Raw genomic sequence first — 11989 nt, forward strand, 5'->3', positions numbered from 1 at the left:
AGAAGAAGAAGAAGAAAGTGTCAAAGAAGACCAGAAAAGAAAGAAAGAGTAGAAAGTAAAAGAGGGCAGAGCCTTTTGTCTTGTTTTGTTTTATTTCTACCGCTTAGGACAAATAAATACAAACGTCGAACAAAATATTCCCAGAGCGTCTCATGCTCCAGTGGTTGAGAGCAAGGATTTGGTGCAAGAGGTCAGGAGTTTGAACCTTGCCTCTTACCAGATTGTTGTGTATTTTGCATATTGGGCCCGAAAAGCCCGAAGCCCGAACCGGCCCGTTTGGGATCGGTTTTTGTCGGTTTCCATTTTCAAAAAAGCCCGAACCGGCCCGAAACTCGGTTTTATCAAATTTCGGGCCTGACCCGACCCGAGCCCAGGCTTAAAACGAATGCATTTACAATTAACAAGCAAACATAAGGCCCTAAAAACAATTTTTTTTTATATATTCATATATGTATACGTTTTCAATGTACCACATGCTAAAAATAATAAATTGACTCGTAATATTTTGTTAATTTGTTTGACAAGAAAAATTTCTTAATTTAAAAAAAGAAAAGGGTATCCAACGGCCATGATTGGCGTGTAGGATATCCAACGGTGAGAAAACATGAGTGCTATTTCATCTTCTTCGTCACTGTTGTCCCAAAACAAAAGCCTGACCATACTATTCGGAAAAAAATAAGAAGAAGAAGAAGAAGAAAAGCCTGACCATGAGCTGAGGAAACCAGAGGCTGATTCATTGGATTCAGTAAAAAAGGATCGATTTTGAAACCAGAGGCTAGATTTCTTCGGTTCAATAGAAGCGATCGAGTTCTTGACAACCCAATCTGCTTGCTTCGACCATAGAAAACCTAATTTGCTGCCGCATCTCTCATCTCTTTGATTTCGGTTCCAGAGCTCCTCTCCGGTTCAGGTTGGTGACATTTATTTTCTCTTCTAGATATTTTTCAGGTTTTTCTTATCTCAAAGTGGTGAATCTCTCTCTCTCTCTCTCTCTCTCTCTGTGTTTCTGTTCATGCAATTACTTGTTGAATCGAACCTAGATAAAAATATAGTCTTTGTATCTTTCTCATTTACTAAACTTGTAAGATTAGTTGATTGGGTTTATGGTTTAGGGTTTAAGCTTCTGTGTTACGAGTCTTTATATTTACAATTGAAACGCAGCGTTTTGTTTAGTTGGTGCGCACCGTTTGGTCCTTGTGCTGGGAGTATGTTAGGCCGCAACTGGGCCTGTTTCCGGTGAGTCCGGCGGGTTACGGTGGTGGGATCTCCGCCGCTTGTTACCTCACACATTCGTCTCACCCTCACGGTAGCCCTAGCTACGCACCACGTCCTTCCCAATTTCCATTGCAACCAAGCTACCCACCTCCTCCTCCATTTCCATTCCAACCGAGTTACTCACCATCACCACCACCACCCTCCCAAACAATTATTAATGGGTATGTTTTCCCTCATCAATTTCCCTGTGTTTCTCAAACTCACGCACAGTTCAGCTCTCCTCCTCAATTGCAACCCATTTATCCTACTGCTCAACAGCCGCTCACCACCACTTCTCACAGTCCATTAATCCCTCCTTCTAACCCAAATCCATGGATATATCCCCCGATTTCACAAAGCCATTCCTGTGACCCTCATTCTCAGTTCGTCTCCACCAAACCCATGACTACAACACCTATTTACCATTCTGCTCCTTCACCTCCCGTTTGTGAGAAACCACATTCACCACCACAAGGTTCTGGCAAATTGCAAGTTCACAAACAGCAGACAGAAGCTAAGTTGTGTGAGATGCGTGAATCATTGAAGAGTTCGATGGATACCTTCATATCTGAATTCAGGGAGGAGCTGCGGTTGTTAAGGGGTTCATTACACTCTCCGACAAGCCAAGATGATAACCCACTGAAGTTTGGCTCTCCACCGCCGTCGTCAACACCCCAATTGATTCCGGCTGCAACTGAGGCTTCGTCATCACTTATTCCTACTGATAATGGTATTATTCGTAAAACCCCTGTGGATAATGACTTGAATTTGTCTCACACTGATGTGATATTGGGATTTTATGATAATACTAGTATGGATCAGATTGTGGTTGGTACGGCTATTACTTCTACTGCTGCATTAGTTGGTGGTGAAAAAGATTGGAACTATAATGGGAGTCAAGAGTCTGGAAACTATAGCAGAAAAGGACCCGCAGGAGAAAATCTTGAAGCAAATCCTATAGCTACTATTCAATCTGCTGATCGATATGAAAATCAAATTTATCCAGCAGCTAAGCTAGACAAACATGATGATGCCAGTGATTATGAGAAAGGCGTAATTGAAAAGTGTAATAAAATTGGAGATGCTGGTTACAATGAAGAGGTGGAAACCTCTAACTTATGTGGGGATGACAAAAGCAAAGGAGCTACAGAGAACTTTTCTAGAGATCATGTAAGTAATTTGGAGTCCGTTAGTTGTCTATCAGAACTCCAAGTTAAGTCTGAAACCTGTAACTTATGTGGGAATGAAGAAAAATATATGTTTGTGACTGTTGGCAATCTATGCCGTGCTTTAGTTTTTAAGTGTTGTCCAATTAGTATAGTTAAGGTGCCAGAGAAGTGGTTTTTGGATGCGATGAATATGACTTTGGACATCATGATTGGAAAAATTAAATGTAGTGTGGAGAAAGAGCTGCTTGAGAATTTTCATGAAAACCATCTGAAGCTAGATGAGAAGTGTTTGGGATATGTTATGTCTACCTTGGATGCACTCTATACAATGCAGAAGTTGGGATTCAAATTCGATTGTCAGAATTTATACCAGAATTTATACCAGCTTTTATCATCTTTGAGTAAATTAGAAGGTGATTTGGAGGATTTGGATATGATCAGGAATATAAATTGGGAAGAGAATGCCAAGAAACTAAATTTTGTTCTTAGGGAAGGCCTCAAGCTCGACAATAAGATGGCAGTATGCTTCACCGAAAGCCAATCTCGATCACATCTATTAAAGTGGTTCATTCTTTGCTTTGAGCTTTGTCATTGTGAGACTAAACTTTTTTGCAAGGAAGCATTCGATGGACTTGATGAACTGACTCAAAACTCATTGTCACGGCTTATTTCTACATTGAGGATTAGTCCAGAACTTCACTCAGTAGTTTTCATTCCCGATACTAAGGTAAATTTGGCAATTACTGGTGCAATCTGTTTTCTGAAAGTTGTTGTAAATGATAGTCAAGTAGTAGAAGTCATTCAACGCCCAACAGATTTACAATGCTCCCAACTGGTGCTGTCTCCTAAAGGCTTGGGGACTGCGCTTGTGACAGATTATGATATTGGAATTGCTCCTCCACTTGCATCTTCTGATGTGGTACAAGTTGCAGAGATTGCATGGATAAAGATTATGTCACTAGAAGTTATAAGCCTTATGGAAGGGCATGCACAGACTATTGATATGATGGCTGGTATTAGTGGGGACAGAACTTTTGACTCTTATCAGTTTGCCTACAATAGTGCTCAAGTGCAGGTTAAGGATCAAATTATTGAGATGTCAAACACAGGTGGTGGAAATATAAATGTCCCAAAAGTTAAGATTTTTGCTTCACATCTTGGGATCACAACTTTCTTTGTCAATGCTTTGCAGCAATCTGGGCATGAAATTTTGAGCCAACCAATTATGATGGAAGTCTACGCAGGACCAGAGATTCACCTCCATGATATATTCCTTGTACCTGGTGCATCTTATGTGCTTACTTTACAGGGTACCCCGGGAGCCCCAACATTTGGTGTAAATGTTGAATTTACGAGTTTGGAGTTGCTGCAAAATGAGTATCATATTGATCCGATAGACGTCGAAGCTGTTATTGCAATTACAATTGTTCAATTGTATTCAAAGGAAGCTGCTCTGATATATAAGAAGTTGAATATGATGACAAGGAGTGCGTATGAGTTTGTGGAAATGTGGAGAAAAGGAGTTGAATCAGACCAAATACCTTGTCTTCAGGCTTTGGAGGTTATCTTGGTGGAATGCTCAGCAGCACTTGACCCTTGGATGTTTGTTGTTGTCTCAAAGGTTTTAATGTTTACAGCTTATGGTATCAAAGATGTTCGTGCAAGTCATCTTTCCTGCATGAGAAATATTAATGCTCCAGATCAGTTTGTTAAACCAATTAGATCAACAGCAAATGGGAAAGCTATGATGGAGTTGAATATGGGGTTGTATACAGATATTGGACTCCATGATTTTTCATTAGATTCTCAGAGTCCAACACTTGGGTTTGAGCTGCTGTTTGCAAAGATGAAGTTCAGAAAAGTATTGTGCATGAAATTGTACATGGTTGCTTCGGGAGCTACCACTCAAGGCCACATGCTACATGACAAGGTCATTGAATTTTCCTCTCAGCTCAATCAAGCTAATTCATGTACAGCTTTGGGTAAGTATGGTCATGCGGAGATGAAAAGACTTGAGCAAGAGATCAATATTGAAAAATGTGTTGCACTTGCAATTATTCCAATGGGCAATACAGACTTGGTATCAGAAGAAATTGAACAGCCTTTGTTTCTCAATGTCATTTTTCAGGTCCTTGATTTCTCTGCTTACTCAGATAATAATCTTGCTATCTTATTTGATGATGTCCCTATTGTTGGAATGTTGAAAACAGGTGCTATTGATTGGCTACTTATTGTTCCCTGTTTATTAACGAATGGTGACTCCACTCCGACAGTAATTACTTGGCTATCAAAGCTAAAGGCTCACTCACAAAGCTCAAGTATGTATTCATCCCCACTTGGAAACTTCTCAACTGCCACCATGGAGTTGCTCAGCCATATTGTACTTGAAGAATGTGAATGGGTAGTTTTTAAGTCTGTCAAAAATTGCTATGATGATAAGCCTGGAGAATGGGGTCAGTTTACAAGAGTTGTGAATGTAGATACAGGACAACTATCTCATCACGTGGAGGCCAAAGCTTATGTGCTTAAGGCCACACAGCTGACCAACCTTGAAGAGAATGATGATTTATTCCTCTACTTTCAGCACTGGGGTATCACGTTGTTGATCTTCTACTTCGAGTTTGTCTATGATCTCTTCATTTATGCGTGCTTCTTTTATAACAATTTGGGGGCTGCTTTTGACAATACGATGGCTCTCCAGCGGGTCAACATAGTTGATTATGCTCTTGGAACTTCACTCAATGCTTCTGACAGGTATTGGGATAAAATGTTCTTGATGTTGGCAATATCTGCAGTTCTGGAGCCTCAGATGCCAAAGATAACCTTTGGTGACTTGGATAATGAAGCATGGACAAATTTCGGAAGACTTTTCAGGCTTGAGGTCAACCCTGTTCTTTGAGCGGGTTGAAACGCAGCGTTTTGTTTAGTTGGTGCGCACCGTTTGGTCCTTGTGCTGGGAGTATGTTAGGTAGGAGTCATCACTGGTTGATCGACACGTGTCCTAGACAGTTCTATATCTACTAGCTTTCCTGTAGAACGAATCTATCAATGAAAAATCAGTCTTTATCTTCTTAGTTTCTTTAGCTTTCTCTTAATTTATTTCCTTTGCGATGTCGTTTCCTGGCTACGATCCCGGGGATCGTAACATTCTGCCTCAAGAATTGGTACCTGAATTTGCAACACCCTATGAGATTTTAGTGTCCTTGACTTTGACAAACAGAAAGGTAGATATACATTTTCCTTATGTTGAATCCTTTTAATGTTTTGATACTGCCCTACAATCAAAAGAATTAACTGTGCAAGTCTCTGACTTATAGCTTCTCATCACCAAATTGGGTTTCACAGGAGAATGACCGAAAAGAACTAAGAGGGATAAAAATCAGCTCTTGCAGGGTTGAGTGCTCCACGCCGTAAGTTGTTTCTTCCCTACAATTTCAATTGCTGTATGTTGGGGTTCTATATTACCTTCTTTGCAACTTTATACATGATTTCTGATTGTTTTATGTTCAGTGCTCCACATCGCAGACTTTTGAACCAAAAAAAAGAGAGTTTCGCAAATAAAAAGGTAGAAAATACATGCGTGTCTGTGGTACCTTTCTATTTCTGTAGTGCCTTTTTATCAACCAATCAGTCGCCTGTGGCTGTTTTTATTTCTAACTCTAAGGTTTCACAGGTTGACATCCAAAACAAGACGAGCAGGTATACTACACCCCTTTCAAGTTTGAGTGCTTGAAGCTGTAAGTTGTTGTTTCTTGCGCTTCCCTATAATTTCTATTTTTACATGTTGGGATTGTTTTAAGTCTTTCACGCAGCTTGATATCATTTCTGATTGTTTGATGTCTCAGAGATTTTGAACTCGGAGGAGAGAGTGCGACTAAGATAAAGGTTCAATACATGTGCTTTTAAGAAGTTGTTTTATGTTCATAGTGCTTTTCAATCCAATGAATCAATTGGCTTCATCGACAGTTTCTGATGACAGAATTTTCGGTTTTCAGCAGGAGGGAGGAGGAGGGGGGGGGGGGGCAAATGAGATAAAATACAGCCCCGGCAAGGTCAACTCATTTGCATGGTAAGTTGTATTGTATTGTATTGTATAGTTTCAATTTTTACATGTTGGGATTAGCTATGTTTTGTAGACAGCTTTAAGTGGTTTCTGGTTGTATGTTTCAGGGATTTTGAACCCAAAGACAGTGATAAAACAAGTAACAGGTGAGACGGCTTAAGAGAAGGGTTAAACGCTCCAAGTAAAAGGTGAAGCACATGGCTTTGATTGACTAGTTAGAATCTGTTTTTTTTTTTGTATTTTTTTTTTGGAGGTTTAGCTTCTGATGATAACATTGGTTTCACAGGGAACTAAAAGAGACTCCGACATTATCTCTCTTGTCAAACATCTCAGCACCTGATTCAGAAACTTCTTTTGTTGAAGACCTAATTTGCCGCTGCGTCATCTCTGTGACTCAGTCAGAGCCTCCGCTCCTCTCCAATTAAGGTCACTAAGCGGATCTTTCTTGTCAAACATCTCTGTGCCTGAATCGGAAACTCCTTTACCTAATTTGCCGCTGCATCATCTCTTTGCCTCCGTCAGAGCCACTCCTCTTCAATTAAGGTCGCTAAGTCAATCTCTCCTGGTGTTTCTGTTCATGTTATTATTTATTGATTTCAACCTCCAAGAGTCTGTAGATAATCTATCTAAGTTACTGTTTCTTTTTCTTTAAGTTGTAGCACCGATCAGTTCCTTTTTTGGGTCATGAATATATTAATTACATGAATTTGGATCATTGATTGATTCCTTCTTTGGTTCAGGATATATCAATTTTCTTTTTCCTTCCAGCCGATGAATCACATGAATTTGGGTCATTGAATGATTCCTTTTTTGGTTCCGGATATATCAATTTTCTTTTTCCTTTTTAGCCGATGAATTACATGAATCCAGGTCATTGATTATTTCCTTTTTGCCTCAGGAATATGACCGTTCGTTTTCCCTTTCTCTTGTAGATATTTTCATGTTTTTCTTATCTCAAAGTGGTGAATCTCTCTCTCTCTCTCTCTCTCTCTCTCTCTCTCTCTCTGTTTCTGTTCATGCAATTACTTGTTGAATCGAACCTAGATCAAAATATAGTGTTTGTATCTATTTCATTTACTAAACTTGTAAGATTAATTGATTGGATTTATGGTTTAGGGTTTAAGCAATAATTAAAAGGGATAAAAAATTCAGCTCTTGCAGGGTTGAGTGCTCCACACCGTAAGTTGTTTCTTCCCTACAATTTCAATTTCTGTATGTTGGGGTTCTATATTACCTTCTTTGCAACTTTATACATGATTTCTGATTGTTTCATGTTCAGTGCTCCACATCGCAGACTTTTGAACCAAAAAGAGAGTTTCGCAAATAAAAAGGTAGAAAATACAAGCGTGTTTATGATACCTTTCTATTTCTGTAGTGTCTTTTTATCAACCAATCAGTTGTCTGTAGCTGTTTTTATTTCTAACTCTGAGAGTTCACAGGTTGACATCCAAATCGAGACGAGCAGGTTAAACTACACCCCTTTCAAGGTAAGTTGTATGGTACAGTTTCAGTTTCTACATGTTGGGATTAGCTATGTTTTGTAGACAGCCTTAAGTGGTTTCTGATTGTATGTTTCAGGGATTTTGAACCCAAAGAGTGTGATAAAACAAGGGTTAAAACGCTCTGAGTAAAAGGTGAAGCACATGGCTTTGGCTTTGATTTACTAGTTCCCTGGAATCAGTAGAATCTGTTGTTTTTGTACTTTTTTTTGGAGATTTAGTTTCTGATGATAACATTGGTTTCACAGGGGAGTAAAAGAGACTCCGACATTATCTCTCTTGTCAAACATCTCTGCACCTGATTCAGAAACTCCTTTTGTTGAAGACCTAATTTGCCGCTGCATCATCTCTGTGCCTCAGTCAGAGCCTCCGCTCCTGTTTAATTAAGGTCACTAAGTCTATCTTTCTTGTCAAACATCCCTGCCCGTGATTCAGAAACTTCAAAGGAGACCGAATTTGCCGCTGCATCATCTCTGTGCTACAGTCAGAGCCTCTCCTCTCCGTGCTTCAGTCAGAGCCTCTCCTCTCCAATTAAGGTCACTAAGTCAATCTCTCCTGATGTTTCTGTTCATGTTATTATTTATTGATTTCAACCTCCAAGAGTCCGTGTTGATTATCTATCAAAGTTACTGTTTCTTTTCCTTTAAGTTGTCAACACTGATCGGTTTGTTTTTTGGGTCATGAATTACATGAATTTGGGTCATTGATTGATTCCTTCTTCGGTTCCAGATACATAATTTTTCTTTTTCCTTTCTAGCCGATGAATTACATGAATCCAGGTCGTTGATTATTTTCTTTTTGCCTCAGGAATATGACAATTTGTTTTCCCTTTCACATAAAGAATTAGTACATGAATGTAGAAACTGTAACAGTATTCTAGTGTGCGTAAGCTTCTGACAAGAACAGCTTCTTGTACTTGAATAGTAGTAGGGCACCAAAAAAGAGACAGTAAAGTTGAAGTTTGATTCGAACTCTTGATGCTCTAGTCAATTAAAGGTTTCAACAAACAGGCAAATCTGACTCATGTCTTTCATTTTTGTAGCATGTAAAAGAGAATTAAGTCTTTCATTTTTGTAGCATGTAAAGAGAATTAATGTTGTAAATGACTATTCAGACTATGCAGATATCTTCAGTCTTGATTATGGTTGTTTTGTTGGTAAGATGGGAAGAAAATAAGTGAAATATTTTGCATCTATCTACTGTTGATGTAAACAAATGTTGAGACTAATTTGAGTCAAATTATCTCGGTTCTCATTACAGTCCTCTTGCCCATTTGCATCTAGATTTTGTGTCTCTCTATCTGCAGCGATGATGTTTGTGTATATACGACTTTTTGCTTTTTGTAATCTTTCTGGTCATATTTCTTATTATACTTGTGCTACATTTTCAGGATACTGAAGGTTCTCCCCTGCAATGTCGATTGATGGTGTATCACGTAGAGCATGTGAAGGTATAGTCTGGTATAGGTTGAATATAAATGAAGGAACAGCAAGAATCTCATATGAGGAGCCGCAAGGAGGGGATTGGGAGAATTTAGAGAGAGCAAGAAACTCCAAGTTCATTCTCTATGAAGGAAGTGATAGCAGAGCCGAAATTTTTTTCTCCTGTACTCGTAAAGTGACCAATGTGTACATCCAGAAACCTATCTTGTTCACATTCAATAAGAAGATGAAGACTTGGATCCTTTTTTACCCTATATTCGAAGATTTTCATGATTGGTGGCGTTGCAAGTTTCGTGAAGTGAAGAATTCTGTTTCGGAAAAGGAGAAGTTATACGTTTGGTTGAGGAAAAATGCTAGGTACTATTTCTTTGGAGTTTGATTTATTTCTATAACTGTGCATGGGTGAACATGATTTTGAATTGAAATTGTGGTTTTGTAGGAAAATTTTGAAGGCCTTTATTGATGCTCACACTGAGGGCATTGCCCACGGTGATTTGAGCAATTTGTCCAACTATGTGATTGTACGGGACACCACTGATGAAAAGCTGAAGCTTCAGAACTTCAGCATTCAGCGAGAGCGCTTGGGAGAGGAAGATTGGAAGGCATTTGAGATAACTGATGTCACAAATTTTTTCACACAGCTGAAGTCAATAATGCCTTATTACCGCAAGCATGACTGTGAATGCATTTTTGATATTTTGAATGATTCGAACAGGTTGAGTAACATGAGGTAAGTCGCTTTAATGTAGTTTAAATACAATCATTTATAATTGATATTTATCCTAATTATGTCTCTTTTCTTTTCTCTTCAGTTTCACGGAGCTATGCAAGAGGCTCCTTGGACATCCTTATCTAAAGAGTGGCCGTAAGCGGTTAAAGATATTCGTTGACGCCGCTAGAGTGTTTGACTTGAACTCGTATCATCCTGAACTCCAAGACATTAGTCAAGACGCAGAGAAGAAAAATGTTATTAGAATGCCATGGAATTCAGGATTGATGAGAGATGAAGAGGTGAGTGATTCTGACGTTGAGAAGGGAATGAAAAAGACTTATCGGATTAATTACGAAGGAGTTCAAATTACAGGGGTTGAGTATTGGGAGTTAATCCAATTTTTGAGACACGTATACTTTCACGCCATTAAGAACGGGATATTTGATGCGTATGATGGCTATGTGACTAGGAGATACCCTGGGTTGGTAAGTCTTATTTATCTGCATTGTCCACCAGCTGTTGCATAGAAGGAGTCTCCCATTCACTTTGTCCTCCTGGGTGGTTTCTGAAGTCAACTGTGAAGATCCTTTGGTTTATGTGGACTTTATGTTTTACTTTTCATGGTACTTTTATTGCTTCCTGGCTGAGGCAAGTGTTTTACTTTAATGTGTGGTATTGCCTCCCTGTTGGGGTATTTGGACAAGTTTAATTTCCTATGGTAATCTTTATTTTGGATCTTCTGTTAAACAATTTGCATTTATATTTCTGATTAAGTAATGTAGAGGAAACAGATTAAGTAAACCCTAATGACCGTTAACTACTCATACAATTATGCTGATACGCTAACACTCAGAACACTTCTCCTAATTGAAATAGGAAAACATGACTCCAGTCTAATTTCATAACAATTTACTTCAAAAAGTAGAACCCGATTTAGAATGTCTAAAGCAAGGGGGTTATATTGCACCATAGAAAATTATAATCTGCAACTTTGGCTAGAAAGGTTTCTAAATTTCAACTGCTAAGTGTTGTAGTCGAATGTATATATTCGAACTTCTTTGTACTAAACTTCAAAGGGTGTGGCTATTGCCACCCGACCATTTTCTTTGTTCACCCTACTTACTCATTACACCCTACATTTTAATTTCAATTATTAAATTTACTTATTTAACCAATTTCTCTTTCCAAGAATATCCTTATATGACATATCCAATTAGAAAATAAATATTTTAAACGAAAATCTCTCATTTAATTTACACTCATAAAAAAATTAAAATTTATTAAAGTTTCCTAATAAAATCATAATCTGATTTTACTCACATTTTTTTAAAATTTTTTTCCTTTCAATTTCAATGTTCTTTTTTTTTTTTTATCAGGAATTTCAATGTTCTCTATTTCAATCTATGTAAAACGATTAGTAAATTTACAACTATGATCAATGAAAAAGAGATTTATTGTTTTTTATTCGTGTTTTAAATTTTTACTTTCAGTGTTTACAGAGAATATTGCAAAGATTTTGATGAAGTTAAAGGTAATGGTTTTGTGAATTGAATAACAAATTAACAATGAGGAAACAACAAAAAAATAGTAATAAATTTAAATTTGGGTTGAGAAGATAAAGATTAATGTTATCAAATGAAAAATTAAGTAGTCTTTGTATTTAATTAATTACTTATATATTTATTTTTTCTTACATATTTGGATTTTAGAAAATTAGTATACTTATTAGTCATTTTGCACTTGGGTAATATAGTCTTTCAATAATTCAAATGTTTGTAGGGTGAACTAAGAAAATGGTAGGGTGACAATAGCCGCACCAAACTTCAAATTATAGCTCTAACTATGGTCTA

General features: G+C 37.9%; 1 protein-coding gene across 18 annotated transcripts; it reads left to right on the forward strand.

The window, feature by feature from the left end:
• The first annotated feature begins 604 nt into the window (after positions 1-604).
• On the forward strand, positions 605-10889 carry LOC133717348 (uncharacterized). Of its 18 annotated transcripts, none has more exons than XM_062144080.1 (18): positions 606-910; positions 1162-5647; positions 5769-5833; positions 5934-5988; positions 6097-6160; positions 6269-6308; positions 6419-6492; positions 6594-6674; positions 6773-7029; positions 7385-7448; positions 7603-7665; positions 7766-7817; positions 7926-7973; positions 8065-8120; positions 8234-8521; positions 9376-9784; positions 9867-10157; positions 10240-10889. In XM_062144080.1, exon 2 carries the CDS (start codon positions 1657-1659, stop codon positions 5320-5322), a length of 3666 nt encoding a protein of 1221 aa, XP_062000064.1. In that variant the 5' UTR covers positions 606-910; positions 1162-1656; the 3' UTR covers positions 5323-5647; positions 5769-5833; positions 5934-5988; positions 6097-6160; positions 6269-6308; positions 6419-6492; positions 6594-6674; positions 6773-7029; positions 7385-7448; positions 7603-7665; positions 7766-7817; positions 7926-7973; positions 8065-8120; positions 8234-8521; positions 9376-9784; positions 9867-10157; positions 10240-10889. The 18 variants fall into 18 exon arrangements, with proteins under 18 accessions (XP_062000055.1, XP_062000064.1, XP_062000088.1 ...); XM_062144104.1 differs by having other exon boundaries at positions 7419-7448; XM_062144052.1 differs by having other exon boundaries at positions 6773-7448.
• The last annotated feature ends 1100 nt before the right edge of the window (positions 10890-11989 follow it).

The sequence above is a fragment of the Rosa rugosa genome, chromosome 1, assembly GCF_958449725.1.
Source record: "Rosa rugosa chromosome 1, drRosRugo1.1, whole genome shotgun sequence".
NCBI lineage: Eukaryota > Viridiplantae > Streptophyta > Magnoliopsida > Rosales > Rosaceae > Rosa > Rosa rugosa.

Excerpts from the sequence above, each read along its gene's own strand:
- LOC133717348 (XM_062144071.1), top strand. The coding sequence starts at position 1,657 with ATGACTACAACACCTATTTACCATTCTGCTCCTTCACCTCCCGTTTGT.